We start from the raw sequence: 26,866 nt of genomic DNA on the forward strand, positions 1-26,866 counted from the left end.
AACACTAAAGTCAAGTTAACTCTGAATGCCTCCTCCTCTTTGATTGAAATTGTGCATCAGACTTCGGGAGATCTGGTTAGTGATATCTCTGGATGCAGGACCATCAATTACACTAAAGGTAGCTATCTGAGGCAGGGAAAGCTTGAAATTAAAGTTAAAATCTCAACCAATTTACATCTCACTTCAAAGTAAATTTTCTGGATGATGCCACCACACTGATTTATGAAAGAAACATGATCTGGAAGGTCTTCAGCTGCTTGGCAACATACTGGTAGTGGATTATTAGGTTAATTTCTGATGACAGGTTTCCTTTAACTTGGTGTGTGGGCAATCAAAATTTATATGAAAGACATTAAGGGTCTGTGGGCTATGGCTGACCTTTCAGCTCACAGTCACTGACCTGCTGAGGACTACAGATGAGCAGCACCCTCTCTGTATCACGGAAGGTTAGGTTGAGTAAATCCTCCTTCTCCTCCTCCCTCTCCTTGCTGCTCCTCCATACTATTGGCATGTTGCAGATAGTGGCATCGATGAACAATACAGCCAGTTACTGGACAGCCAGCATCTTCACCAGAGACGCAGTGCAGCAGAACAGAGCAGACTGTAATCACTTGCTCTGTTCTACTACCAGTTCATCAGGCTAAGTCTGAACCTGCAGCCATGATGGAGGCCCCTGAGTCGTATGAAGTGGCAAATACCCTGGGGGTCCTCTCTATAATTTGGCCGTGGCAGCCCCTACAATTTGCTCTGGCATCAGAATCAACACTTTTCTGTTGTAGTGTAGTGACTGACTTGCAGTAACCTGTTGATTCTGATCTTGCACCAATCTATCCTATGGATAGGTCAGTATACAATAAATACAGTAAATAAACTGGAGAGCCCCTTTTCCAGGGGTGTAACTTGAGGGGTTGCAGAGGTTACAATTGCACCTGGGCCCAAGAGGTTTAGGGGGCCCTTATGGTGTCACTTTCCCATATGAAAAGACTATTACTATAAACTATACATTATAGTCAAGGGGCCTGGCACAGACTTTGCACTGGGGCCCATCAGCTTCTAGTTATGCCATTGTCCATTTCAGGTAAGTTAGTTGAGGTGCAACCTAGCAAAAAGAAATGTAATATAATATTAGGCCTTAATATTGGTCTACAATAAATATGCACTCATCTTTTCTCATCATTCTTCTGTATTTTGCTTGCTGAAAACAAATAATTTAGTAGATTGAACATTAGGCCTTGATTATTTTTATGTACTTTTGAAAGTTTTTATATCCATTAGGAGTTAGTAAGGGTTAATTGTTCACTATGCAGGAGCATTGTCTTGATGGATGTTCTCTCTTACAGCACATTCCCTCAGCTATCAGCTGCTAAATGGACCCTTCTAAATTTGGCATCTAGTGTGCTTCTTACACAGTGTCATCTGTTTTACACCCCCTCCTCTATAACTTTCCCAATGTCCAGCATCTAGTTCCAGTTGTCTTTTGGCTTCTCTCTATTTTGGCTTTGGTCTTAACAAGTCCCATCTCTCTGATCTCTTTCTGGTGAGTCATTTTCAATTACTTCCAAAAAACTTCAAATCTTTGATTTGATTTATATTTTTTACTATATACAGTAGTTGATGTATTTATAGCTGTACAATACATGACATCCGGCCACATCTTTCTGAATAATCAGATTATTTTAATTTAACATGGCAGTGTATAATTCATGTGCAAAATCTATGACATAAATGTATAATTATTTTACTGTCTTAAACCAAATGCACATATTGCAGTTTATGTGTCTATGGATCTTTTTTATGGAGCTTTAAAACTGTTTAATGTTCACATTGTAATGTAAAATCCAGACTTTCCATACTTTAAACTACACTTATGAAACATTCCAGTAAACCAGTGAAGTTTGCCTTATTTTACCGTGAAGATACTATATAATACAGACATATTACTGCCATATGAATGAAAACTATGTTAACTTAGAATCTCTATCCTTTTAATGTTTGTAATTCTAATACAAATATTATGTCTTCTTTGTCTTATGTATTGTAGTATAATCTGCTCGCTCTGTGATTTGTGTTGTGTTTTATATCACAGTTTAAATATATATTTTCTTTCCCCTCTATGAAACATATTTTCAGGAACAATTTTAACAAACCAGGGGCTGGATTTAAGTGTTGCCTAAAATAACTTCTGCCTGCACAACAGGTGTCATGTGTCTAATAGACGGCAGAGGAGAGAACATAGAAACACACTTGGTAACATTAGCAAGGCATACAATTGCTTAAGAGCTGGCTATGAACACTGTTTATATTAGAGCCTCTGATATTTGCATATGTAAAAATTACACTTGTCACTTCCTAATTAGAACGCACTACCCATTCAGCTAGTAAAATGTTATAGTATATGGAGATAGTTATGATTACAGCTATATCAATATACAGTTTTTATTAAGGCATAAGGAAAAGAAGGAGAATTTATCACAACTGGGCGAATTGTGTACCAGTCTTGATACTCTTCCCGTCAGTGCGCCCAATATACAAATTATATACAATATATAAAGTGGTTTAAGCCTTATGTCACCGGATTAATTCTAATCATTCTATAGTTAATGTGCCGAGCTAGAAAACTGGCACATAGGCATACAAGCCATGATAAATTCCCCACAATGACTGGTTTATTTTGTGTAAGACGATTGGAGGTGAAATTGGACAAGAGAGGGTGTACTGCACCTCATGACCATTACGCATATCATTTGCATCTAAATTTAAATGAAGATTTCTCTGGTTTGGGCTCACAGATTATGATTCAGGGCACCTCACCTATAAGGATTCATGTTTAGTTTATTGGCTCCAGAGATTTATTAATTGGCTCCAGAGATTCCTGGGACTGGGTGCACCTAAACCCTCTGCTCCTTCTCAAGTTTTGTTCTGATTAATCTTTGCAAATATATTTTAGTGGAAACGCCCCATTAAAAAATGTACCTATTACTGCAGTGTCCTTAGCTTCTTAGTGCCACAAAAAGAATAGGCTAACTCACATCATAGAAGGCTTGCGTGGCGCATAGGTCACACAAACATAGGTCACAAGGAGGTCCAAGATTTCTCTGAGAGAACAGAATGCCATCTTAAATAATGAAACAACCTCTATTTACAGTTCAAATGTCCCGCTGCTTGTCCACTGTCCACAAGTGATGATAGTGGCTGATATTCATATTTTGCATTATTTTTTTTTTTATAGAGCACAATTAATTCCATTATGATGTAAAGGCAATAAGGGATGCACAGACATTATATTAAGACAAGAACCAATGCAAGTACAAATACAAGACTACATTGATCAGGAAGTGGAAGAAGCACCATGTCTATGAGGGCTCACAATCTATATTGGAGGGTAGATGGAGACATGAGGTGAGGGAGCAGAGCAGTGCAGTTATTGTGCATTGTAGGAGACCATGAACAGGTGGGTTTTCAGGTTACATTTGAAGGTTTGGAAAGTGGTGGACAGTCTGACACATTTTGTAGAGAATTCCAGAGTATGAGGGATGCACTGGAAAAAATCTGGATACGGTAGTAGAGTGAAGCTAAAGGGGCTTTGAGGAATGAAGATTTTGTGTGGGACTTTATTGGCTGATTAGTGCAAAGATATATGGAGGGGACAGGTTGTGGATGGCTTTGTAAGTCATGGCTAGTATTATAAATTGAATTTACTGTGTAATGGGTAACCAGTAGAGTCCAAGTAGGAGAGAATGATGGACTAGCAAGAGATGTTCTTGAGATGGCGATGGCAGGTTGTAATAAGGGCCTGTATGTGAGGCTTAAAGCATAAGGCAGAGTCGAAGATGACTCCAAGGCAGCAGACTTTGAGGATCAGGGAGAGTGTGGAGTCATGGACTGTGACTGTGATGTGTTGGGTGACAGAAATATTATTAGTTCCATTTGTCCATGTTTAGTTTTAGAAAATGGGATGAGAAGAAGCAGGATATGGCTGATAGACACTTTGGAATTCTGTCTAGAAGAGAGGAAATATCTGGACCAGATATGTAGATCTGTGTGTCATCTGCATAGGAGTGGAATTAGAGACCATGGATGCGAGGTGAAAAGATAGTACATGCCTAATGTATACAATACCATATTTTCGTGAGGTATGACAAATAAGTGAGGCAGGCCAGTATGGGCAGAGAGAGAGGGGGGTAGGCAGACTAGGTCTGTAGGGATTGTCATACTTGAGCTTTGCAACATTGCTTATTTGTACCTTCATGCACCATTTTATTTGCACTTCAGCTCAATATGGTCATTCATACTCTGGTCTCTATGGTTATTGTTGTTTACATCTAGGCAGACTGAAGTAGGGGTTTTTAGGTCAATTTGGCCCTTGGCAGTCATGTACACCTTTCTGGTGTACTTTTTAAGTGTTTTTATATTTATTGTTGTCCTGTGTTGATTGTGTTTAATTTTTTGTATAAATAATAAAATCTTTGTCGCTTTTTGCCCAGCCTTGTGTACGCATCCTATCTTTTTATTGCTTTGTTTGGATTTTATAGCCTTATTAGGATGCGTTGGCTCACGTATATGTAGGTAGTTCCTGCCCTCCATATTTTTTATTTAACTATAGGCTATGATTGCTAAATTCAGGAATAAATGGTCTTACTCAGTGACTCAGATGCCAGTTTCCTCGGTCCACTCTAAACCCTGAGGAAATTGCTGTATTATTCCGAATGTGGGATGCCGCTCCCCTCTCTGCCTGCCAATCCACCCCCATTGGAGGGTACCACCACTGTAGAGCTATATATTTTATGAGGATAGACTTGATTTAGCTTTATTTTGCTGCTAACCTTTTTTATTGTTGTGGACTAATTACTCTTAGGTGGGGGCTTGTTTTTTGGGGTTTATCATTGCCCAACACAATGGGGGACATGTATTATTGTATCTGCGCCTAAAAAATGCTGGGATCTTTTGTTTTTTGGGCGCAGAATTGTTGCGGATTATTTATAATGAGTTTGAGCCAGAAAGAACAGATGTTTCCCACTATCCCGACTCTTTTTTTGGCGCAAGTGGGCATGGCCTAACTTTTCCACATTATCCGTCACATTTATGTGTATTTTGTGGGCATTTTTAGGCGCAATTTTTGGTGCACAATAGACCAAGAAAAAAATTGGTCAGAGAGCAAAATTAAAGTGCAGTCCATGTAAGATTTTTCCGCACATCTCATTTTTATGGCGCACGACTGATTATTACCTTCTACCCATTATTTACTTACAGATGTGTGCCACTTTAAAACATCGGGCTGTGCTTTCCGGAGACTGATCTCTGATGCCGACAGTCGTGCTTGCGCCAGAATTAGTAAATCCCCCCCTATGTTGTGCTTTTTGGTACTTGTGTACTATTTTAGTATAAATAAAGTGTCTGTGCCAGTTTCGTGTTGTGGCTGCACTGTTTCCGACAAGACAGAAAAAATGTGCACCAAAGGGTTAGCTAGTGCTTGGTCGGACTGTGCACCACAATTCTGTCTGACATGCACCACAATTGTGTATGCACCACAATTCTGCAGTATGAACAAAATGGTGCACGCTTCCAGAGCAGTGCAGGGGGCGCAAGATTCATAAAGAACATGGACCACAGTTCATGAATCTGGCGCACCCTGCTCACTCCACAGAAAAACAGCACATACTTTTTTTTTTCTTGTAGGATTTCCTGAATGAGAGTTATCTATCATTGATTTGTCTGGCTTTTTTGGCATAAAAAAGTCTGAAAAAAAAGTTGCATTGAGGTTTTTTGTGACTTTTCCTTGCTAAAAAGTTGCACATGACTATTTCTTCCACTTCACTATTTTGGTGTAAACATAGAACTACTGCTAGCACAGCACCGTGCAACGCCAGATTCATAACTTTTTTTTAAAAAGCTGCATAAATAGTCGCATAGTAACTCCAGTCCCCTGCTGGCATATGTGCCAAAAAATGTTATGCATTTTGCAACTTTTTGAATAAAAATCCCAAACAGTAAGTAAAGCAAAATAACATTTATTAAAGGGACTGACTGACTCCAAAGACTGACATAGAACTGTCTCAAGGAGCTGGCCTAATGATAAATGCCTTTTTTATGTCTTAGTTGTATGAGTATGTACTGTTCACCAGTGACCAGAGTATTGCTTAGTGAATAGAGCAGGAAGTGAGAGGAAATCAAAATAATCAGGGAAATTCTTAAAATTGGGGGAGATTTTTTGCAAACAAAAGTTCACAGGTTTTTTTAAAATTACACAGGCAAGGGGCCGGATTGCCCCATACCCTCCCACTCCCTCAACCGCTACACCCTCTGTGCCCTTCCACACCACAAGACGTGGAGGTGGCATAGTCGCTTCTATAATCACAAATTCTTACAGGGTACAAGAATGTGTGATTGTTTCACTGCTTCTACATTAGAAAGCTGGAGTAGAATTAGAGATAAATCTCCCCCTATATGTTTAAAGAAAATATACCATAAACAAGGGACACTTACACATATATTCAGGTGCTGTAACTGTGGTAATCTTTTTATATTTGTTGTCTATGGCCTCCTTCCTACTAAAATTAACCTTAAAATTTTGCGCAGAAGTGCTGTAGCTTCACAGGCTATTACACTGTCTCTCTCTCTCCCTCTGCTTCCTCAGCATTTCCACCTCCCTCTGCATGATGTAAACTCACTGCAGCAGAGAAAGTTTCAGTGCAAATAGGCAAGAGCTACTTGCATAGTGCAAGAGTCTGTGAAGCTATATCATGGAGGGGCTCTGTCCCCCAGAACCCATCTAGCTTATTAGCATAATTTTAAAGGTTGATTTTGAAGGAAGGATGACATGGATAATAAACATAAGAAGATTACCACTGTGCCTGGATGTATGAGTGTCATTGGTTGATCCATACTTGAAATAGATTTTCTATAATATAAAAACCTTGGGGGAGATTCATCAGAAGCATTTGAGAGCAGAACTGCTCTAGTTGCCAGTCAGAGCTCAGCTTTCATTTTCTCACAGCTATTTATAAAATGAAAGCTGAGCTCTGATTGGCTTCCATGGGCAACTAGAACTTTACCTCGGCATTTTCTCTTTTTACTGTTTCAGAATGAAATGATGTATCAAAACAGGAAAGAGATTTATATTACTGATGCATTGAGTTTAGGCGTTACAAAATTGTGACAAACTTTTACTATTACTACTGAACCCTTTCACTAGTAGTTAGCAGCAAAGGAATATTAAACACATGATAAAATATATTAAACTACAAATAAAATATACCTTTGTAATAGTGGTATTTGTGGCCTAAGAGCTCACAATCAGAGGCCTTAGTAGATCCAGCTATAAATATCTTCCTGTAGCAGATATAATCCCTAACCGCATGGAAAAAAACAACCTCTCCCTTGTTTACTTACAGCAGACGTGAAGAGGCAAGCAAGTGCTCACATAATGATGTATTCCGCCTAATTAAATATCTGACGGCTCAAAAACAAAGTCATAGGTAAACATATAATAAAGCAAACTAGGTAACAGCATATATTGTGATGGTATAAGTGGAGAATTTACTCTGTCTAATAGGTGTCATTTACAAGACATGAACTAAATAAGATGAAAACGTAATTAAAACAAATTAAAATGCATGGCTGAGAAAGCCAGCATTCAGCTTTGCTTATTTAATTTCCAATAAATTACATGCAACTTTCACTAAATTGTTTCTGTCCCCCACTGTTTTGTCAGATGGTAGAAGTGGCAGGATTTTCTACACTTCCTAGGAGGCAGACCATAACAGAACTTATATCAGTAGGTCCTTTATGCTAATATAGTTTATCTGTAAATTTATTTTGGCCGTACTATAGTGTTCTAATTATTATATTTATGTATGCCTTCCTCGTCTTTTCCTCACATTGTTTCCTTTTTTACAATCTTCCACAGGCAAAGGCACATTTTATTTCACATTATATAGCTCAGTAACCTTAGTGCTGTCACATCTCTCCTATTCCACTCTTTTGCTTAATGACCACTTCTCGCTAGCAATTCTACTTTGCTACACAAATAGGTGTGGAATAGAAATGAGCGGACCCAAAATTTAAGATCGGTGTTCAGCATTCTGGTTGGGTGATATACTGCCGAGCAGCCAATCCAGCAGATTTATGCCCCTAGCAACTATGTATGGCTAACCCCTCCTGTACTCAGTCTATTTTGGTCTCTAGGACGCAGACCCATTTTTCAAATCTGCCCTGTGTCACTATAAGTGGTTATAGCTTTGGAATGCTGTAAGATATCCAGGGGATTTTGAGATTTTTTTCTCGTGACACATTGTACTTCAAATTAGTGTAAAAATTTGGATGATATCTTTAATGTTTAGTTGTAAAAAAACAGAAATTTGACAAAAATTTGGAAAAATTCTTCATTTTCAATTTCTAAATTCTCTTCTTTTGAAGCAAATAGTCATACTTGAATGTTATGAGGCTCAGAATTTAGGTGCCATTTTTCAAATTTTTTGGAAAATCACGGAAACCTGTATTTAGATGGACCTGCTCAACTTCTAATTGACTTTGAGAGGCCTAAATAATAGTGAGACCAGTAAAATACCCCATTATGGCAACACACCTCAATGTATGAAAAAGCACTTTTAAAAAGTTTTTTAAAAAAATATTTTTTGACTATACATTCATTTTGGGTGCAAAACTAAATATTTGCAATGGATTAAATAAAAAATTCTCCACAAAGTTTGTTATCCAATTTCAGTACACTGATACCCCATATGTGGTGGTAACCTGCTGTATGGGTGCACGGCCGGGCATAGAAAGGAAGGAGGCGCCATCCAGATCAGATGTGCACTGTCAAATTGTACTATAATTTTATAGGCTATAATTTTTTTTCTTTTTTTAATGCGGACCCATAGGGATTTATTTTTTTTGCCACATAAGATGTACTTTTCTGGTACATAATTTTGGGGCATCTATAGCTAATTAGTGAGATTTTATTAACTCTTTGTTGGTGGAGGAAATGAAAATCATCAATTTTTAGGAAGATTTTTTTGGGCCGTTTACCATACCATAAAAATAGTATATTATTTTTATTCAATGGGTCGCCACAATTATGAAAATTCCTCGTTTATATAGATTTTTTATTTGTTTCCCAATTTTACTGAATAAAAAGTAATTTGGCAAAAATGTTATTTTTAGCATGTTAATTTTTAGTGGTCTTATTTTGGAGCATGTAACATTTTTAAATCACTTTTTAGAGCATTTTTTAAAGGGTATTTCTCAGGGCTGTCAAGTTTCTGGGGTAGTGAACCCCCTGGACCACCGCAGACGATGACACAAGCCAACACCTGGGACCGGAATCTAAGTGGCTCCCGGTCTTCACCAGTGCCCACCGCAAAGCAGGAAGGTCTTACTGCAGCGTGGTGCCATGAAGCCTTTCCACAGGTCCGACTTGTCCACGGTGGCAGCCAAGGTTGAGGTACACTAAGCAGGCTCGAGGTCAGGGACAGGCAGATAGTCAGGACAGGCGGCAACAGTGCGCAAACAGGAATGGAGAATGATGTCAGGGCTGGCAGCACAGGAGCAAGGTCAGGTTCAGGTCCAGGGTCACAACAAGAGGTCGGGGGGTTGCTGGGAGAAGCCGGCTTATAATGAAACACGGAAGTGGCCATAGTGAATCAGCAGCCCGCTGGCCTATGAAATCTGCGAGTGCCAGCATGTGCACGCCCCAGGGAGCCGGGACGCGCACGCTGGCAAGCCAGGACAGGAGCAGGAATGCGGAGAGGTAAGTGAGTCGGGACTGGGGTGCCACCACGGAGAGGGGCACGGGTGAGCCAGCGATCCGAGATGGATAACAAGGGCACCTGTGACAGTATTAATTAAAAATTATCTTTTTTTCAGAGCATTTTTTTTTACTGGGTTCACTGTGTGGGTCCAGTAATTATTCTGTTTTATTACGCAGATTGTCACAGATGCAGCAATACCAAATATGTGGGGGTTTTGTGTATTTTATTAATTTTCTAATGACTAAAAGCTAATTTGGAGCAAATCTTGTTTATTTTAGCATCACCATCTTTTCAGATGCATAACTTTTTTATTTTTATTATTTTTTAGCGTGAAGAGTTGTTCTTTTTAGTGGTCTTATTTTAACATTTTTATCACTTTTTAGAGCATTTTTTAAGGATATTAATCAAAAATGATCTTTTTTCGGAATGTGCTTTGTGTTTTTTTTTTTTACCTTGTTTACCCTGTGGGTTCAGTAACAATTCTGTTTTATTAAACAGATTGTTACGGTAGCGGCAATATCAAATATGTGGGTTTTTTGTGTATTTGTGGTTTTTATATTTTATTAAGTGTGTGCATGGAAAAGTGACATCATAGCAGCTTATATTTTTGTTTATTTTTTTATTTATTCTAAACTTTACTTTTTTTAACTCATACTTTTATTTTTCAAATGAGTTGTAAAATGAATAGAAAATATAGTCCAGACTTTGACAATGTTTGAAATATTTTTTTTTCATTTGAAATAATAATTTTCTCCTTCAAACTGCTTTTATCACAAAATGCTCGCTTTGCTGCAACTACAGCATTGCAGACCTCTGACATTCTAGCTGTTAATTTGCTGAAGTAATCTGCTGAAATTTCACCAAATGCTTCCAGAAGCCCCACCCACACCTCAAATTTAGATTTCTCTGCATTTAACACTTTTTTTCCAATCTTCCTCTGTCCAATAGCCTGAAGGCCAACATCCTCGAGTCGCCTCTTTACTTTAGAGGTTGGCATTGGCTTTTGGCAGGTACTATTTAATGAAGCTGCCAGTTGAGGACCTGTGAGGTGTTGGTTTCTCAAACTGGAGACTGTAATGTACTTGTCTAGCTGCTTAGTTGTGCAGTGGGACCTCCCACTTCTTTTTTTACTCTGGTATTAGAGCCTGTTTGTGCTATCCTCTGAAGGGAGAAGTACACACAGTTGTAGGAAATCTTCAGTTTCTTGGCAATTTGCCACATGTAATGGTCTTTGAATGTCGAGTTTTCTGGCCTTTGTGAGAGTTTCATAGAACAACCCAGCTCAAAGACAGGGCTTAGGGTGCGGTCACACGTCGCAGTTACAACTGCATCACAATTAGTTTTGAAATGGTTTTAGGTGCAGTTTTGTTAATTTAACAGTTGAAAGACATTAACTAAATGGGTGAATTTTATTTTGAAGGAGAAACTTGTTCAACAAATGTCATTCACCTGTTGATTTGATGTCTGTCACTTGTTAAAATAAGAAAATGCACCTAAAACCATCTCAAAACTAATTGTGATGCAGTTTTAACTGCAACTTGTGGCCGCACCCTTATAGTTTCTCTAATTAGCCAAACAGTTTTCAGCAGAGCTAGTATACTTGGATAGTGTGAGGAGCTGTCAATCACAACAGGTTAACTAAACAGATTTAATGCTGCAGGAAAGAGACTAGTAATAATCAATCCAAACAGCATAGCCAATGAACCCAGTGTTCACACTGCAGTAGTTCAGAAGACACAAACCACATACAATAAACAGAGCACAACATTGAGACAGATGTTACGCGTTTACCGCATGCGTTTAAAAAAGCATTGCAACAGCTGAAGAGAGATTTGCCTAAATAAACAGCTATTAACACTTGCGTTTACAAAAGGCAAATGTTAACGCAAGTGTTAATGCATGCATTAACATCGAGTTGACACAAGGTTAACACATGCGTTAAAAATGCGTTAATTGTTGTGTTTTATAAACACAAGTGTTAACAGCTGTTTCAATAGGCAAATCTCTCTTCATCTGTTGCAATGCATTTTTAAACGCATGCGTTAAAGCGGAGTGTGACCACACCCTCATAATTATCTCAAATACACAATTTGGGACTTTGACGGTTTCACATATGATGGATAGTGCAGCTTAGTGCTTAGTGCAGCTGCTGTCCTCTCTCATGATGTTGATTTTCTTAATCTGAAAGCGCAGTCACTATGATCTGCCCTACTGAGGTAAACAGAAGGTCAGAAGGTCTTAGTTTACTGCTTTGAACGTCTTTTCTGACATCACTTTTGTTTCTAGCAGATAAAGCAAGGCACTTGATGAAGCAGCCCAGTAATTCATTGTTAGAATTTATACCCTTTCTATAATAAATGGCAAAAGATCTTTTTGTTTTGAAGAGAACTCACAGATGAATCAGTCATTTTTTATCCTTTCCAGGGGTCATCATCATCTCAGCCACTAAGTCCCCAGCCACAGATAATGCCTCCTTGCCTATAGCACACCCACATTTTTAAATTTCTTCTTTGACTCTTTTATTTATTTCCTATCCCGACAATTTAATGCACTTCATTTTTGTACCCCAACTACTCACATTGTGACCCCTTTCCTTTTCCTTTCATTGTGACCTTTCTTCCCCTGTACATTGTTGCCCTCTCCTTCTCCTCCTTCTGGCCCTCACATTATGGCCCCTCTACCTCTTACATTGTGGTCTCTCTCCTCCCCCTCATATTGTAAGAAGGACCCTTCCTCCTTCTTACATCCCCTCCTTCTCTTCATTTTCACTTTGTGGCCTACTCATCCTCTTCCTTATATAGTGGCCCTCTCTTTCTCCTAACATTGTAGTCCCCTCCTCCTCAAATTAGAGCCCCGCTGCTTCTCCCTGCAGTGTGGCTACATTGTTCCTTCTATTATGCACCCCCTTCCTCTCCCAAAATAAACATGGTTACTTACCTTTCCTTTTTCCCCTGCACCAGTCCTGCTTCCTCTTCTGCTGCGCAGAACTGAAGCCAGTGATGACATCATCTCATCATTCAAGCCAGCCGCTTCTGTATAAAGACATGGTATAGGCTCAGGCCAACAGTCCCCTGCATCATCAATGTATTCAACTTTATCTGGGTCCTACAGACGCAGGTAGAGTTTCAGCCTGGAACATATCTCCCGCTGCCCGGGACAGCAGGAGAATGGATAGGGGGGAATCCAGGACCCTTTCATGGCTGGGCCCATGACTGGAGTCTCAGCATTCTCCCTTTATGGCAGCCTTACACAGTATCTACTGATGATTACACTTCTTACACACAGTTAAAAAGAAAAAGATGACTGCTAACTGATGACTTGGAAATGGGATCTGGGTGTCTCATCTCAGCTGCATAAAATGTTCCCCTTGGCCTCTGCAATCTGCTGGAAATGTGATGCCACCCAGGTGCTCTCCTACACCTCTTTTGTGTTCCAGGTTACTGCCTTTTTGGGACATGTTTTTTTTCTATTCATTTGCCATATTCTCTTGCATTTTATATGCCCCAGTACTCGGATCTGCTGACTTAAACTTACAGGAAATTTTGTGACACCTTCTAAGTGCTGTTCTGTATTCTGGCTTGTTTGCCAGAATACCCCAACAGTTCCACAATAAATCTATAGAGATGAGAATGTCCAGTAGATTGAGTGGTTATCTGATCCTATCCATGTTAAGATCGCAGACTGGACTGCTCCCTTTTTCAGTTGCAATTGTTGCCATTTATGTGATATGTAGATGCACGAGTATACTTAGCTCCACATACAGTGAAGGAAATAATTATTTTATCCCTTTCTGATTTTGTAAGTTTGCTCACTGACAAAGACAAAGGCTATAATTCTAAGGATATAAAATCCAGGAAATTACATTGTATAAATTATAGAAATGTATTTGCATTTTGCAGTGATCCCGCTGGTAAACAAAACTTAATACTTGGTGGTAAAACCCTTGTTGGCAAGCTACTCCTCTTTGCAGATCATCTCAAAATCATTAAGATTTTATTAAATTACAGATTAGATTTATTAGACTACATTAGACCTTAATGTGCTTATTTTTCATCCACTCCTTTGTTGCCTTTGCTGTAAGCTTTGGGTCATTGTCTTGCTGTAAGACCCAGCCACAACCCATCTTTAATGTCCTGGTAGAGGGAAGGAGGTTGCTTGTTACTCAGGATTTTATGGTACATGGCTCTATCCATTCTCCTATTGATGCAGGGAAGTAGTTTGGTACCCTTAGTTGCAAACACCCCCAAAACATAAAGTTTCCACCTCCATACAGTATGGATGGTGTTCTTTGGGTCATAGGCAGCATTTCTCAGCATGAGATGTTTTGTCTCATCTGACAACAGTACTTTGCATTGGCAAACATCAGATAGGCCTGCACATGTATTTTCTTGAGCAGGGGAAAACACAGGGGAAGAAGACACTGCAGGATTTTAAACCATTACCATGTAATGTGTTACCAGTGGTTTTCTTGGTGACTGGGGTCCCAATTGACTTGAGATTATTAACAAGTTTAGTATAGATTTTGCATGGTGCTCCATATCAATGTCATTTTGCATTTCTTCCATTCTATTACTATTGCACCAACAGTTGAGTGAGCCATGATTGCGGATGTTCAATCTGTTAAATGACGCAGTCAGCGCATTTAAATAAATGCTGCAGCATTTAAATTGCCTTTCGGGGGTTGCTGATCATTTCTATGACAGCCCTGAGGTCCGCTCAAAACCCCAGGGCTGCCCACAGGCAGTACTTGTAATATCCTGTCTGTGATCTTACAAGCCCTCTAGGTTGCATGAGACAAAGGAGCTCTGAATGCTTGCTTGTTCAATAAACTGCAAAACAACTGTATTGCAATATATTGGCAATGGACTGGCAGGGCTATTAAAGATCCTGCTTTAAGAGCCATTGGATCCTCAGCAAGGGTCACAACTATAATTGCACCTGCCTAAAACCCTGATAACTTCAATGAGATAGGGGGACCTATGCCCACTATCATTTAAGTGCTGTAGCTCTTAAATGGCTAACATATCTTTATTGGTCAATTGGTACTGGTGCCTAATGATTACCTTTGACATTCCAAATAACTTTAAGATCATTAATAAAAATGTATGTCCTTTCTGTAGAGAAATAACCAATCTTATACCCCACAAGGAGTGACAACAAAAATGGTCACCCTTAACATTTTAATAGTTAGCTCCAATATAAGTTGAAAATAGAATGTATGTTGAGATAAATTTAATAACTTATTGCTTCTTTTCTTTAGGTAACACTATGCAGAACAACAATGATGCCAAAGAGAACTGCACTGATACACCAAAAAATCAGAATTTAGTGGGTGACAACCCAGTTTCTCCTGATCTCAATGGCTTACCTCTAGATAAAGTGTCACCACAGGTAACTGATTTGCAGCCTGGTAAAGAAGATAGTTGTGGACAAGCTGAACCCGACATTTCAGAGGAGCTGAGCAGGCAGCTGGAAGACATAATTCAGACATATGCGTCATCTGATTCTGTGAGTGTTGAGAATCAGACGGATGGCTTGCTAACCAAAGAAGAACAATCAAATGATGACATAGAAACAGAAGATGCAAATACAGATGAGCCAAAAGAACCAGTTTCTTCATCGGATGCTTCACCAACCAAAGACTCTAATTCAAATAAAGACCAAAAAGTGGATAAGAAAATGTTAAAAAGTTTAGGTGAGATTTTCAACACTTTTATATATTTTAAATAAATATGCATTAGAAACAGGAATACATGAAATGCAATATAAAAAAGAGTAAAAAGAGGACAATATTTATGGAAATTATATTTTATACCAAAGTCTTCCAGCTACTTTAGTGCAATGTTTATCCCCTACTCGGGATGCCATATGTTGTGCAGAAAGGATACCGTCTGTAGATACCGTCTCACAGATGATATTAGGTGCGGAAACTCTGAGAGAATGAGAAAAGGTAAGAAGGAGGGGGGACACTCAAGGCTGTAGAGTGCGGGGTGCCCTAGTAGACCCTAGTATTAGAGATGAGAGGTCCCAGTCCGACCCTTCAAACCTCAACACGGAGCTGCAGCCCTAGATGGCTGCCACCCCGTCAGGAACCTGTCCCTGCCAACGGCCCTCTAACCCTAATACAGGGGAGGGGAGGAGGGAGAAGGGAGGTATCCAGAAAAAAGTCTCTTGTGATGCAACAGGTACCCAATCTATCTAGAGGGGGAAAATAGATGTGTCCTCTATTGTAAAGATAGTGGGTATTAATGGCAATAGGCAGGTAAAGAATTTATAGCTGCAGGGTCACATCTGGTCTTGAGAACCCTACATGTCATATTTTGCCTCTTCAATTGGGCTCATCAGGGGCAAAGGAGACCTGGTTGAGAAAGTCACATAGGAGAAGTTTGTAATAGCCTTCCACAGTGGGACTACAAGCCTGCATGCTAAAACATATATAGATATATATATTCTTACCAGAATAACCTGCTTCAAAAGCCTATGTAGATGTGTCGGCTAAGGTCAGCAAAGTGATATTATATAATCTGTAACAAAGTGCATCAAAATATTTAAGGGAAGATGATCAGTCAGTGCAGACACTTGTTGTACTAATGATGATTGCAAACAGATGTGGTCCGCAGCGAGATCAGTCTTACCTTGAAATGAATCAGGGCAATGGCCGGATCGAGATGGTCCGTTCCAGAAAATGGTTGGCGTGGACCGTAGTGGCCTGGACTTAGAAGCACCAAATGCTGCGCTTAGCGTCCGGCGTGGTGCCGGAGATGTCAGTGGAACACACAAGGCACAATCGAGCACTGGTGAGTGAGAGGCCCGCCCTTTTATTGGGGGGAAGCGTCATCACCACGCCCCTAAGGGGTGGGATCTGTGTGCCTGATTTGGGCTACAGAAAAATGGCGCCCAGAGCGGACATGCGCAGAACGGGCGCAGGGGAGACCGCGACGGAAACTAGGAATCAAAAGCACAAAAGATATTACATTACAAAATTGTAGACATTTTCATTAATAAAAGTGGTTAAGTGATTGAAGTCTTTGTATATAGTCCTAAGGCACTTTTTATTTACTGGAGGTCATATAAACTCCTACTTTGTAGAAAATTAGAAAATATCAGCATCTGGCAAGCCAGACAAGTACTTTAAGGTTACTGTATGTTCATACATAAATGGGGTCTTCTGCTGTCCTTCATTATAAGAGCGGAGCAATAGAATTGTCTGTGATTCCAGAAGAAGCCACCAGCAATCTTGAACAGAGCCACCAACATATGCATTTACAGTATTGAAAGTTGCCTTAATTTAGTTTAGGGCTAAGCTGTAATATTAGAAACAAGCCAATGACAGGTGTGGCATTGTTTCTGAAATAATACAGTCATGTTTTTTATGCTATACATAATACTTGAGTAACAGTTAAGACAGAGATATAATGCTTAGTGCAAAGCAGCAGAAAGTGCATTCATCAAAGAGACCCAAAGAATACCCGAGACAAAATCTCTAAACCATGCACCAAGAGTCATGCACCACCCTGAGACATAGCAAAAGACATGGCACTGTTTATCAGTTTTAAAGAGTGTTTTGTGCTATTTTATTGTCCCTCTCGCTGTATACCTAAATTTAATACAGTTTTTATCTTTCCTAAATTTACTGTTTAATGATCACTTACTTGTTCGGAAAATACATTTAGTTTCCTTAACACCTTACCGACATGTAACATACCTGTATGTCACAGTGCCGTCAAGGATGTTTGAAGGGGGCTGTCCTCTCCAATACAAGCATCTAATGCAATACAATAGTATTAATAGGTTAAAGTACCCCATGGGGTCTATAAACACAGTATACGGTAACATTTAAAAAAAAATATAAAAAAAATTAGAAAAAACACCTTGCTTTCCCTAGAACTCTTCTAAAAATAAACAAAAAATCATAACGTTACAGTATGTATCATAATAGTCTATCATAATATAAAAACAGCAGTGAACCCTGTAACCACCAATTTCTCCAATTTTTCAACTCATAAAAGTTGTAATTGAAAGCAACCAAAACGTTATAGTCTTAAAAATGTTAAAAATGAAAGCGTCCCTCAAAATAATTCATTATAAGACAAGTATTTTTTCGTACAAAAGGTATTCATTTTTAAAAATCTATTAAAATCCAATATAACCTATATAAATTAGTTTTTTCCGTGATTACACCGGCAAACATACATTGTTTCCTCAATTTCATTGCTTTTTAAATTGTTTTCCTGCATCCTAGTACATGGCATGGAACATTTAATACTGCCACTAGGAAGTACAATTTGTTATACAGAAAACAAGCCCTCATAAAGTTACATACACAGAGAAATAAAAAAGCTAAGTATTTTTAAAGGGGGAGGAGCTAAAAATAAAAATGCAAAACTGAAAAAGGCCATTGACGGGAAGGGGTTAAAATTAAAAACCAAAGAAAAATCTTTAATCCGTAATATTAACATTGACTTAAAATTATAGCGAAGAATCAAGAAGACATTTTATATGGCAAAACTGCTATTTCCTTCCTTCTGTTCCCATATCGAATGAGGTTTTATATAATTGAGAGAAAGCGAATGTAATATTAGAAACAGAAGCCTTAGAGGAATGTAGAGTTAATCTCTGTCACTGTGTTTTGTCGAGAGACCTCCTTGCATTTTTTCTGGGAATCTTTTTTTATGCTTGATAATCATAGCCCATTATGAAGACTCAAGTTATAAACATTTCTAGCACATATTCAGCAGATGTGAGTCTTTTTTATGCCTGCTCATTAGATTTGCAAATGAATCCATGGATTACCCAAATTCATGGTTTCCATGGGTATGGTAATAAGGCTTTTTCTTCCTTTCTTCTGCAAAGCTAAATAGTTAGAGCACTGTATTCTTCGATATGTCACAGTAAGTGGAATAATTGATTTCATTCATGCAGCACCGGAGCATGTGTGTATATTTTCCAAAATGGGCCTGCAAAATCTAAAATACATTACCAATGATTATTGATACATAATACCGAAATAGAAAATATGTTTTAATTTAGCTTTTTTATTTAAAATTTATGGTCATGCCTATACATTGACATTACCTATATTACTCATTTAGTACACATTAACATATGTACATTTGTGTGTTTTAATACTAATATTGTGCACTTTGTGTTTTTTTCATTTGTAATACCTCCTTTTGCTATCATACATTTCTGATTCCTATTAATTTGCCTCCTGCGACCAGCTACAATATAAGCATTATGTGCTTCCTTTACATGGTAACAGCTAATTCATAATTTATTAGGCCTCCACTGCACATGTCTAAGCACCACTGCATAGATGTAGGGAATATCTTTTAGACATTTTACATATTTAAAGGTGGTTTACCCTCCCTACTAACACTTCCAATTAAACTTCCATTTAAACTGAGCCCATCATACATAAATATATATATGAGAATCATCAGGTCTAAGGAACTGCCCAAGGAGATAAGAGGCAGAATTGTGGCAAGGAAATGATCTGACCAAGGTTAGATAAGAATTTCTGCAGCACTCAAGGTTCCTAAGAGTATAGTGCCCTCCATAATCCATAATCTCCATAATCCTTAAATGGTAGTTTGGTATGACCACAACTCTTCCTTGACCAGCCAAACTAAGCAATTTAGGGAGGAAAAACCTTGGTGAGAGAGGTAAAGAAGAACCCCAAGATCATTGTGACTGAGCTCCAAAGTCAACTATCACGGAAGCCCTCCACCACTCTGGGCTTTATGGCAGAGTGCAGACATGTAGATGGAATAGGTGATTTTCATTAAAGATCAACTGAGACTTATCATTTAAATAATGATTTTGATAATGCTACCATGCAGGGCCATAAAATAGACATGAACTGGTAGTTGTTTAACTGCTTGACAACATACTGGTAGTGGTTTATTAGGTCATTTTCTACTGACAGTTTCCCTATAAAGATATATTCTGAATCTATGCGAGGAGTCCAGGATCAGTCTGTAAGTCCTTACCTAGCAGTGGCGGTGGTAGAAGCCTTCCCTTCATTTTCTTGAAAGATCCAGATAATGTAATTAAAAGGAACAATGATTCTAACCAAACAAATGATATACATGTTCCATTGTCGGGGTCGTAATCGACAAATAAATGGTCCGGTCAGTCACCTCAAATTAGACAGAGCAAGTGTGCCCATTCTCAAGAAAGAATCTGATATAAAGTTCAGTCTCGAACTTTCAGTCTCGAGACAAGCTCGTATTGCCCAGCACAACAAGACTAACTTTATTTCCGTGTTAGCAAATTTTATACAGAAGAGAAAGGTGTGGTTATACATCATATAGCATCATAGTGGGCAAGGGTTAAGCAAATTCAGTCTAACATCTGGTGCACTCCAATTGGTCAGTTCCAGTATCTGGGCAGATAATGTCCTGGGCGTTGTCAAAACCTTAAGTTTCAATATGAGTGATGAAGCCTTCTTGGAATTGGGCATGTTAGTTACGTTGTGTCAGCAGATGTCGGTGCCATCTTAAGTAACATATCTAAGCATGTTGTTGAGGAGGAAAAACTTTAGTATTTGCCAGCTATATAAAAGTATAAAAATATAAAACTATAAACTCATATACAAATATTCCCCTTCATGTATAAAACTATAAAACTATAAAGCTCATGTACAGATATTCCCCATCACACCATAATATACTATTTCTAAAACATTCTAGAACTAGCTCTGTTGTGCTGATAACTTCAGAAAAATGATGAAAAGGAAAACCTATTACTTTATAATCTTTATATTTTATAAATTATGATTTTACCTGCCATGTGTCTCATTACCCATAGTATCTTCATTTTATTATATTTACAATACACAGTTGCTCTGAAACTAAACAGAATTAGGAAAAAAATATTCTAGCAAGCACTGTTGTCTTACAAGATACACCAAAAATGCATAATATATAATACAGGCAGTCCCTGGGTTAAGTACAAGATACATAAGGTTCTGTAGGTTTGTTCTTAAGTTGAATTTGTATGTAAGTCGAAACTGTAACCGCAGAAAGAATTTTTTTGGTCTCTGTGACAATTCGATTTTAATGTTGGATTGTCGTAAGAACCAGGATTAACAATAAACCTTAAAGGAAACCTACCACATGATATGGTAGGTGTATGATGGAAATACCGAGCACCAGCTCAGGGTGAGATGGTGCCGGAGCTTATTTTTGTTAGTGTCCTAAACCGCTGCATCACGATTTAAAACACTTTTTAATCTTTATAGCTGAAGCTGCTTCGGCGCACCAAGCGTGCGACCGTGCGTGCGTGACGTCACTAGCTCTTCTTCACTTCCTATGTAGGCGCGAGCACGGTCGCTCGCTTGGTGTGCTGAAGCAGCTTCAGCTATAAAGATTAAAAAGTGTTTTAAACCGTGATGCAGCGGTTTAGGACACTAACAAAAATAAGCTCCGGCACCATCTCACCCTGAGCTGGTGCTCGGTATTTCCATCTTACACCTACCATATCATGTGGTAGGTTTCCTTTAATTGCAGACTCTGTTGGTAATGATTAAAGCTGTTTATTGTAGTCTAAGGCTAAAGTAAATAACTAACATCCAGAGGTCCGTTTGTAACAAGGGGTCGTCTGTAAGTCGGGTGTTCTTAAGTAGGGGATTGCCTGTACATGAAGGTTCAACAAATGCAAGTCCTATCTCTATCCACCATTTCATACTATGTAATAAGTCCAGCATTCTGAGGGACTAAGAGTATTTTGTTAGAGAAAGTGCTGAGGGTGGTGATTTTCTCATGGTCTATTATAGGTAACTATTTGAAATTATAACACCCATGTGATAAATCAGGACAACTAAAGGAAGAGTGTCTGTCCGCACCCCCTTATAATGGGGTTCATAACAGCAAACAATCTCAGAAAACACAATACCTGATGTTTTACTGTTAAATAAACATATTAGACAATATTCACAGGATCCACCCCCAAGGATCATGACAACATTTGTTGACAACTTTGTTGTACTTAGATAAATAGAATAGCCAGTCACATATACACCTTGCTGCTCTATTCAAATCTATGACAGAGGTAGATAGCCGTATAAGGTGCTCAACTATCTCCGTCATTTCTAATTCTCCAACTAGCTGCTTCATTCTTTTAGACTGCAACAGGGGTACAATGTACCTCCATTCTTGTGATCTGTGGGGATCTCATCACTGAGACCCAAGCCAATCAGCAAGTTAGACTAAATCCTGTGGATAGGGGCTAACTTGTTGTCGCTGGACAACCCATTTAAGGACAGAAATGAATGTATCTTTTTAACACCAACAATCTACAGCTTACAAAATAATAAGTAATTGCCACTTAACATATTTAAATAAAATTATGTTGAATTAGTAGTGAACTGCAGACTAAATGGCAAAAGCAAAGAGTAAATTACAAAGTGATAAGAACACACAAGGTGGACTTTTCTTCTCTTCCTCAATGGAGATATCACTACACTGATGAAATACAAATGCAGCAGCTTTGCTTCTTTCCTGAATCCACATACAGTAATATATGCAGATAAGAAAAGTCTGAGGATGGCTGATGTCATGTTTCCTAATTCTCTAGTGAATCCTTTCAGCCAGAAGATGTTACTTATTTTACACCAGGCAAAAAAACTATTGGCTTCAACATAACCTCAATTATTTTCAACCCTAATCTATTAAATAATATCTGGACTATTAAAGAATTATCCAAATAAAACCTACTATCAATTCAGATGTACAAACACATATCATTGGGCACATATACACAAGCTAGGCAATAGTCAAATGCAACATGCGGGTGACACAATTTCTAAAGCTGTATGTTTTGCCATATGCCTTTAAACTGGTGTCCCCAGAAATGTCATTGCAAATCCCCTCAGGTACCAAGGTCTTCTTGTAACTACATCCTAAAATACAAACTGAAAGGAAACCTGCCCCCAGGAATGTCTATTTTAACTGGTGACAGATTCCAATATATTAGGCTAGTCTAGGCTATAAAAATGCATTTATCAGCATTAAGAAAGTTTCAGTACTTTATATTACCTGGCTCCCTGCCAGCAGTGACCTCCCTCCCCTCCCTACTCAATGCACATGACAGAAGTGGGGAGGGGTGAGAAAGTTGGATGACTGTGGAAGAGAGGAGACTGACACAGGCACACACAGGCACACATAGGCAGGGATCCTAAACCTTAGTTGAGGCATGAAAGAGGACAGTTAAAGAGGACCTGTCACCACGAAAAATTACCCCCACAAAAAGTGCCCCCCCATACTCCTGACCCCAGCCCCTTTCTACCCAGACATTTTTTTAAAAAATGTATTTGTGGTAAATTGCTTTAAAGCGATCTGACCTCTTACCAAATAAGAGGTTGGATTCTCCTATCTTGTGCCCAGGCAGTGAGAAAGGGGCTGGAGTGAGGAGTATGGGGGGGCACATTTTTTGGGGGTCATTTTCAGGGTGACAGGTCCTCTTTAAACTAATAGCGGTAAATAAATGGGTGGCAAATTAAAAAAATAGCAGGAAACTAAAGTTCCAAGATGTCAAAGGGTGCACTCAACTTATAAGGGGTTAACTAGATTTTGGTAGGTTGGGAATGTTGCCTGAGGTCCAGTGGACTCTTGTTACCCCACTGAAGTTAGGTAATGTGAATTGAACTATTAGAAAGTACTGAAAAGATTCAGAATGCTGCCAAAGGCATTTTTAAAATCAGCAGAGCACAAGCTAATGGAACCTGTCACCACCTGAAAAGGACATTCCTGGTGTCAAAAATAATTGTAATTTTAATAAAAAATTATCAAAATTCCCAAATGGTATCAGCGAAAATGTTGACTCATCCCACCAAAAATGACACCGTTGTCAGAATATGGCTATACAGAGAACTTTTTATTTGTGCAAAGTTTTTATACTATTTAATTTGACCCAAATGATTAAAAAGAGTTGTGTCATCTGGACTGCACAATTAAAGACATACATGAAAGCAGAAGAATAGGTTACAGATTTGTATGTACAAAAAGGATAATATTTATTAAAATAAAAACTATAATAAAATTCATACCTTGTATAGAATATATTACTGTAATTCAATACATTTTTACAAATAAATGCATGTAACACTTAATTCATTAATCCTACAATTATTCAATAAAAATTCATCTGTGAATAATAAACACTATGTTGAGAAAGTTAAGATTGAAAAGAAATATAAAAAAATCCTCCTCATTTTTATCATTCATTTTAGCAAACTTAACATACTTTTATATTGTACTAATATTATCTGTTTTTCTGCTCACCTACCATCCATCTATACCAGTGGTGGCGAACCTATGGCACTGGTGCCAGAGGTGGCACTCGGAGCCCTCTCTGTGGGCACCCAGGCCTTCACCCGAGCATGAAGTTCACCAGACAGCACTCAAAGAATCTTCCTATAGAATCTTCCTACAATGATAGGCGAATTTGCCCTCCTCCTTTCAACTGCGTTGGTGTCTTTAGGAGGCTGAGCGATTGAAAGTTGTCAAAGAACAAGGAGAAATAAATTACTGCTTAAATTGCTGCGCTGGCACTTTGCAATAAACAAATGGTTTTTGGTTGAAGTTTGGGCACTCGGGCTCTAAAAGGTTCGCCATCACTGATCTATACCCTCAGTGCCCTCCATCCACATCAGCCATTCCTTCACCACTGTATACTCTCATGCAATCTATGTTTTATTTCACCACTCCATTCCACCTCATTCTTCTGCAAAGTTGAGAAAACCCTCCAAGTCCCTAAACCATCTCCTTTCTCTGTCTATTCTCCTCCTACTAGCAGCAGGTGATATCTCTCCTAACCCTGGTCCTTTTTCTTTTAGTGGCAAACTTTCCACTACTCACAGAAACCCTGAAAACCTCATCAATATCCAGTGCATCCCATCTTCTCCCCTTCCCATCTCTCTACCTCCTACAGCTCCTTTGGAATGTGCCCTCTGGAATGCCCGCTCTGTGTGCAATAAACTTGAATCTGTTTATGATCTGTTTCTTTCATCACTGATCCAGCAGGGCCACACTGCAACCCCTTCTCTGTGTTTTAGTGACTTGCAATTCTCTCACTCCTCTAGACATGACAATAGGCAGGGAGGAGGGGTATCAATACAGGGTCCACACCCTGAGGATTTTCTGCCCATTCTCCCTTCATGTGGCTATAGTATACCGTCCTCCTGGCTCACTCTACCAGTTTCTCGACCACTTGGCTTCCTCATTTTCTATCCTGTGTTATTCCAACGCTTATCATGGGAGACTGTAACATTCCTATAAACATCCCCATCTCCCCTTCGGCTTCTTAAATTTTATCACTAACTTCGTCTTTAGGACTCTCACAACTCTGATTTTTTTTACTCACCAGGTCAACCCTCTACAATCTCTGACTTCACTAATACTGCCTTTCCACTCTTAGACCATAACCTTCTCTCTTTTACCGTTAATAGTTGCTCTCCTTTACAGAACCTGCCCACCTATTACACTTACTAGAACCCACGTACCATTAATACTCAACGTCTCTTCGCAGTCATCACTTTCCCCCATCTCCTCTCTCTCATTATAATCACAACCTTAAAAGCGCCCTGGATGAAGTGGCACCTCCCTCAGTCCAAACAATTCAACACAGTCAAGATAAAACAAAATGTACCTGCGCCAAACACTCTAACAAGTGAACAATCCCTACTATATCACCATACACGAATCTCCTACCATGTATATATAAAAAATGTGGTATTTTGGGGTCTAGATGGCAATTTGCTATTAAATATAAGTGGATACCTGGTGATGGTGGAAACCGGACCTCCTGGTCTAAAGTGGATACAGTTCCTTTTCGTGCTGGAATCCGGAAATATGGTAAAGTCCACGATTATGGTTGTCCAGAAGGGTTTCTTTCCACAGGTAATCCAAACTGGATGTTCATAGACTTGAGGATCGCTAGTGTTTGCACGTGGAGTAGAGCCCCGGCCGGTGGCTACTTCTCCATACACAGTTCTGATTGCAATCTGTGTGGTGACGTCACTCGGTACGGTAAGTCCAGAAAGACAAAACTTCTTCCTACGTGTTTCGAAGGCTGCTGCCTTCTTCGTCAGGGAATTTCCATATTTCCGGATTCCAGCACGAAAAGGGACTGTATCCACTTTAGACCAGGAGGTCCGGTTTCCACCATCACCAAGTATCCACTTATATTTAATAGCAAATTACCATCTAGACCCCAAAATACCACATTTTTTTATATATACATGGTAGGAGATTCGTGTATGGTGATATAGTAGGGATTGTTCACTTGTTAGAGTGTTTGGAGCAGGTACATTTTGTTTCATCTTGTTTTTAGTAGCTCCACTAGTTGGATCTATACTCAAGTTGGGGTGCAGGTCACCACCTTTGTTACCAGCGACTTCAGCCTATTGTCCAGTGTTTGCGCTGACTCATTTCTGTTATTAATTAAACACAGTCGTCGCCAACCTTGGCACACTCCCCAAACCCATTTCCTTTGGCAGTGCTCAAGGAGTGCCAGATGTCTGTGGAGAAAATAGTGCACACCTGCAGACTTTCTGTACTTCAAATTCTTGCTTAGAACTTATAACACCGGCCTCCATCTCGCCAAACATGTCTATTTCACTAATCTAATATCCTCTCTCTTACAATCCTAAAATGCTCTTCGATACTCCTTACTACAGCCAAAGGTTAGGCCACCTGTTACAAACCTGTTATAAAACTAAATATTGAAAATTGTTTATTGTAAGAATTTGTAGAATAAAGGTAAATTTTATTTATATAAAATGCTGTGAATTGTATAGCATTTAAAAAAAAACAAAAATTGTGCCAGAATAGTGTTTTTGCCATCCTCCTACAGGAATGGTTAATTACAAGTTTTTACAAATATACAGACAGTCCCCAGGTTACATACAAGATAGGTTCTTTAGGTTTTTACTTAAGTTGAATTTGTATTTAAGTCAAAACAGGTATATTTTATAACTGTAGCATTTTTTGTCCCTGTGACAATTAGATATTCAAAATTCTGTGCTGTCATGGGAACAAGGCTTATCAATAAAACTTCCTTACAGACACCATACAGCTAATCATTGCAGGATGGGACTAAGTAAAGCATCCAGA

The 26,866-nt window shown here is 38.9% G+C and overlaps 1 protein-coding gene across 1 annotated transcript in view; it reads left to right on the forward strand.

Annotated features, from left to right (window-relative positions):
* The first annotated feature begins 1,411 nt into the window (after positions 1-1,411).
* The window catches only part of TXLNB (taxilin beta), a 73,423-nt gene continuing 47,968 nt past the window's right edge, over positions 1,412-26,866 (forward strand). The window contains exons 1-2 of the mRNA XM_072141385.1: positions 1,412-1,537; positions 15,010-15,444. Coding sequence (XP_071997486.1) covers positions 15,018-15,444 — 427 coding nt within the window. The 5' untranslated portion in view covers positions 1,412-1,537; positions 15,010-15,017. The remainder of the gene's footprint in view (positions 1,538-15,009; positions 15,445-26,866) is intronic.

This window comes from Engystomops pustulosus, chromosome 3 (assembly GCF_040894005.1).
Source record: "Engystomops pustulosus chromosome 3, aEngPut4.maternal, whole genome shotgun sequence".
Lineage (NCBI taxonomy): Eukaryota > Metazoa > Chordata > Amphibia > Anura > Leptodactylidae > Engystomops > Engystomops pustulosus.